We start from the raw sequence: 5,295 nt of genomic DNA, 5'->3' as shown, positions 1-5,295 counted from the left end.
CGTGAACATTCCATGTGTAGCAAACATTTTGTCTAACTTTGGTATAATACAGTGAGCTGAGGTTGATTTGATGATTTCTACTTCTACTTTTCTACTACTTCCAGAGGGAAATGGTCCGCAAAAATCAGCGCTAACATGACTCCAGGGTTATGATGGTAATTCTGTCATGTGAAGTGGTTCCGGTTTTGGTGAGGTTCCAGTGTTTGCTGATTGACAAGGTATACAATGATTGATGAGTGATTCTGTATCTCGATCAATGTTGGGATACCATACTTTTTCTCGAAGTAATCGTTTGGTTTTAACAACTCCTTGATGACCTTCGTGAGCTATTTTGAGACAATTATCACGTAGAGATTCTGGTATTACCAATTTTGAATTTTTGAGGACAACTGATGAAACAACCGATAACTGGTTTCTGACGTTGTAGAATGGTTTAATGTCAGGATCAGCCTTATTCCAGATATTGATGTTGATGGATTGGAACAATTTCTGCATAGCTGGATCCGTCGATGTAGCTTCTCGGATCATCTCTAAAGTCATAGATTTTGGTACTGCATTATTAGCAATATAATAAACATATTCTTCTGTGTCTCTATCAAAATTTGATTGGTAGGGTTGAGGGTTGAGGGAATCGGGCTATATAATTTGTCATTCCTTATAAGCTTCTAACAGCAGCAGCATCTTGTGGAACAGGTGCTCCTTTGATTGCAGCATCTTTAGCAGGGTCTGGAGATTATACCCTGAGGCGAGAATGCAAATCCGAAAAGTTTGTGTTGGTTGGACAAACATTTGCCGAGATTTAGTGTACGATTCTTTTCACGTAGGCGTTGAAATACCATATGAAGAGATTGGTTGTGGTCAGTGTCTGATTTACCATAGACAATGATATCGTCGGAGATGTTCTTTACACCTGGTATGCCTGTCAAAACTTGCTGGATTATGTACTGGAATATATCAGATGCAGAAGATAAGCCAAACAATAGTCTTTTGTACCTCCTTAAACCAATATGGGTTGCAAATGTTGTAAGGTAGCGTGTTAATGGGGCTAACTCATTTGATGATAACCTTGAAAGAGATTAAGTTTTGAAAATGTTGTGGATCCATTAAGGTCATGTATGATTTCATCTAAGGTTCGTGTTGGGTGACGTTGTCTGGTAACAGCTGTGTTGGCTGCTCTCATATCAACACATATTCTGACTGTGTTATTCCGTTTCGGTACAATGGGCGATACCCAAGGTGTCGGTCCAGGTACCTCTTCGATGATGTCAGAGTCTTGAAGTTTTTGAAGTTCAGCCTCAACTAATTTTCTTGTATGGAAAGAAATGCGTTTCGCAGGTTGAGCAATAGGTTTAACTTTTTCGTCGATGTGGATTTGGAATTGGTAGTCTTTTAGTTTGCCTAATCCTTGGAAAACATCTTTAAATTCAGATATTAAAGTCTCAGACTTTGGTAGATCAGATGATATTGTAGAATTTTCTTGAAGTATTTGAACTAGATCAAGTTCTAAACAAGACTTGTACCCAATAAGAGTGCTTGCTTTCTGGTCAGTGACATAAAATAGCGCCGTACATTGCTTGATTGGAGTTTCTATAGTAGCATCAAATACTCCTAGGATTGGTAGAGGAATTGTTGAACCATACACGTAGATCTTAGATTTTGGCGTTCTCAACTCTAACGCTTTATGTCTGATGATTTTTTGATATGTTTCCTTGTCGGCGATATTGACTGATGCTCCAGTGTCGATGATAACAGGAATGGTTACACCAGCAATGGTAAGATTAGTAAGCGGTTGCTTGCTGTTGGTTGGTGAGTCGACTGTGAAAATATATTCATCGTCAGAATAAGATTGATTGATTTAGGTTTGGATCCTCCATTATTGGATTGGATTTCGACTTTGATTGGTTGTATCGATTGGTTGGTTTAGCAAAAGTCTTGGTATTCGTAGATGTGGTCGGTCGACCTCCTCCTCTACAAACTCTTGCAAAAAGATTTAACCTTCCACAATTAGAACGGGTTTCCCCTTTTGCTGGACATGGTTTGTCTACATGGGGCCAAAATCCACCACATAAACCACAGGTTTTGTTTTGGTTATGCCGATTAGATTTGGGATGGTTGTGAGGTTTAGAATTCTTGGTTCCACCTGATGACATATAGTTGACAGATTCTGATTTTGTGGTACCGGTACGAGGCGAATGATCCATTTGGTTAGTTTGACTCTCAGCGGATTCCATAGCTTGTGAAATATCTATGATATTGTCGAGTTTAAGATCCTTCTCTCTAAGTAAACGCCGTTTAAGTCTTGAAGAAGAGCATTTCTCGACTACTTGATCAGCAATGGCATCATTAACATCAGGAAAATCATAAGTAGCTGATAGTGATCGAAGGCGAGCTACGAACTGACTGATTGATTCACCTGAATTCTGACTTGCTTGTTTGAAAATATTTCGAATCTTTCGAATCTGATGTTTTTCTTTGGTTCAAAATATTCTTTCAATTTTTCAGATGCCGTTTTGAAATCTTCGCCAGTATCAGATAAGCCATCGAAAACTTCTTGAACTGATTCACCTGCAAGGTGTAGAAGTAAAGCACGTTTTTGTTTATCATCCCGAACACCCAAAGCCAGGATGTATACATCAAATCGGTCACGCCATTTCTTCCATCTGGTTGCCAATGAGCTATGGTCGGAGTCTGCTTGAAATTTTGGAATCGCCGGCAAATTTAACATTTGAGCCATGGTAGATGATATTTATGTGACCACTGCTTTACCTCGTCGCCAAATATAATGTTTATGGGTGGATCTTGGTGATGTGGAAAAGNATATATATTGCTTAATTACATTTTAATCATAAAACTGGACGGCGTGCATCGTTATGGGCGCAGCCATATTCAAATTAAGGGACATAACTCTCAATACATAAAAATGATCAGAGGAGTCAGAAACACTGGACACTACATTAACAAATGCAAACTTATACCTGTTTAAGCCTATGCTTCAAAACCCCAATCGGAATGCCGACCAGATACCGACATTTTATCAGATAGATTAGAATTTGGCAAATTTCAGTTTTTTGTCTTATTATCGTCCTAATAATATCCCGTAATTTTTGAATGAATTATTCTGAACTCGGCAAATCCCCAAAAAGTTTTGCCCGGTGTGTGGTCCTCCATTTATATCGGTATATATCTTTTGTCTGACCTGAAAATGTTCGGCATTTGGCCTGGATAGTCTGAGGCGGTTACCGTTAAAGGGTTAAGGATCATAGTATTAAGATGCTGTGAAAATCATCAATCAAGGGCTGGACTACTGTTTGGGATAAGCAGTGGGCGTTTTTCATCGCATGTAATTTTTGAGTAATATTTTTTTTGAGACAATATTTATACTTTTCAAGAAGGAATCTTGAAGTCACGTGACAAGATGGCGGCAATAAGAAGTTTTTTGAATGCTCTCTAAATAATTATGGAAGTTTAACTTTATTTAGGCGTCATTTGTCATTATGAATGAGCTAAAATAATGTAGTTAGAGTATGCGATCTTATTATAGTGATTTGTGAATATAATCGAGGAATTCATGTGGTTATTTGGATCAATTCGTGTGTCAGTAGTCCATATTCGTATATGATGAACTCGAACTCAGTGTGTTTAAAATAGTAACTCGCAAAAGATTAAAATGGCTGGTTTACTTGAACACAGGGAAGCTCTGACACGCATGATTGAAGAAGCAGTTAAAGTGGCAGTAAGTACGGCAATTGAACTTTTTGATAAAAACCTTAGATTGTATGTTGATGGTCGATTAAAATGTTTGGATGACCGTATGTGTCAAATCGAAGAGTCTCACCACTCTGTCAGTATAACACACGACCAGTTTTATGATCAATTAACTGATTTGCAAAATAAACTAGATGCAAAGACTATAGAATTTGAGAAACTGAGCTCTAAAATCAACAGTTTAGAACAGTACACGAGGAAAGCCCATATTCGCATTTTTGGAATTGTCGAATCAGACGGCGAGGATTGTATAGCTATTGCCAAAAAGCTATTCCGTGAGAAATTAGGTATTACCAGTGAAATAAGTATCGACGCCGCCCACAGAGTAGGAGTACCCAAAGGGAGAGGATCGGGTACGAATACTGAGATACCCCGCCCAAGGGGCATTATTGTGAGATTCATACGCCGTGACGAAAGATTTCGTGTTTTATCAAACAGAAAAAATCTTAAAGGTACTGGTGTAGTTATTGTGGAAGATATGACTGTTGAAAATGTGAAACTATTGGACTCGGCTCGCAATAGTCGTCGGGTAAAGTCAGCCTGGTTCACCAATGGTAAAGTCTTTGTTGTTGGCCAAAATGACTATAAATTCAGACTAGAAAGAATCGGTGACCTTAATTCTAAGCTTCCTCCGTTTCCGTGATTTGTGTGTGTATCCCTATATTTTGTACCCATGTATTTGTTAAACGGCCTGTTACATAGTTTGTTTACTTCTACTAATACTTTATTTAAATCATAATAATGTGTCGGTAGTGTACCTTTAAAAATACCCGTTTTGTTTGTTATCAACAAGTGCTCACTGTAATTATCATACAATCCGTACTGATACACTCGAACCCGCTAACAAGCGAGTTGTTATAACTCATCGTCCTATTGTCAGTCATCGTCGTGAGCCAAGTTTTAGAAATTTATTTCAAAGACTCTGTCTATATATACACTTTTGTGTCTTAAGTAATTCATGCGTATGGTGTTTTAATATTCTTACTCTGGTTATATTTTTGATCTCTTTTGTATATCACCTATCTCATTTTGTATGTAAAAAGTGTTTACTGAATATACAGGACAGCCGCTTAAATTGGTTTTATCTATACCGAGGGCTCTTCACGAACTGACCGGCAATTCAATTGCTATTAATATTATAACGAGTTTCTCTCATCTTCTTGAGCCATGTTTGAATGTCATTTACTATTTTAATTAAAGTTTCAATCCCTCAAAAAAAAGTATATATCTATACTTCGTTTTGGTATTTAGCACTATAATTTGTTTGACATGCGCCTATATTTTCCTATTTTTTTTTTTTCTCTCTATTATGTTTTCCATTTCCTATTTGTCTATAGTTTGTTTTTTTCGTTCTTCTATTTTTCTTTCTACTATTCTTCACTTTCTTATCATTTGTACTGTATATAATATGTTTTACTCCGTCAACCAGTTATATCGTCAACTAACATCTTGCATGTTGCTTACATCGTATTTTGGTTCATGTTTCTCCCCTTTCTTCTGGTATATTCTGATTTATCATTATATTTATAC

The 5,295-nt window shown here is 37.2% G+C and overlaps 1 protein-coding gene across 1 annotated transcript; it reads left to right on the top strand.

The window, feature by feature from the left end:
- Positions 1-3,667: 3,667 nt before the first annotated feature.
- Positions 3,668-4,408, top strand: LOTGIDRAFT_174038 (hypothetical protein; the record flags this gene model as incomplete). Its single annotated transcript, XM_009052372.1, has 1 exon — positions 3,668-4,408. One exon carries the CDS (start codon positions 3,668-3,670, stop codon positions 4,406-4,408), a length of 741 nt encoding a protein of 246 aa, XP_009050620.1.
- Positions 4,409-5,295: the final 887 nt, after the last annotated feature.

The sequence above is a fragment of the Lottia gigantea genome (assembly GCF_000327385.1).
Source record: "Lottia gigantea unplaced genomic scaffold LOTGIsca_180, whole genome shotgun sequence".
In the NCBI taxonomy this organism is placed as follows: Eukaryota; Metazoa; Mollusca; class Gastropoda; family Lottiidae; genus Lottia; species Lottia gigantea.
This window is presented reverse-complemented; position numbering and strand designations above follow the sequence as displayed.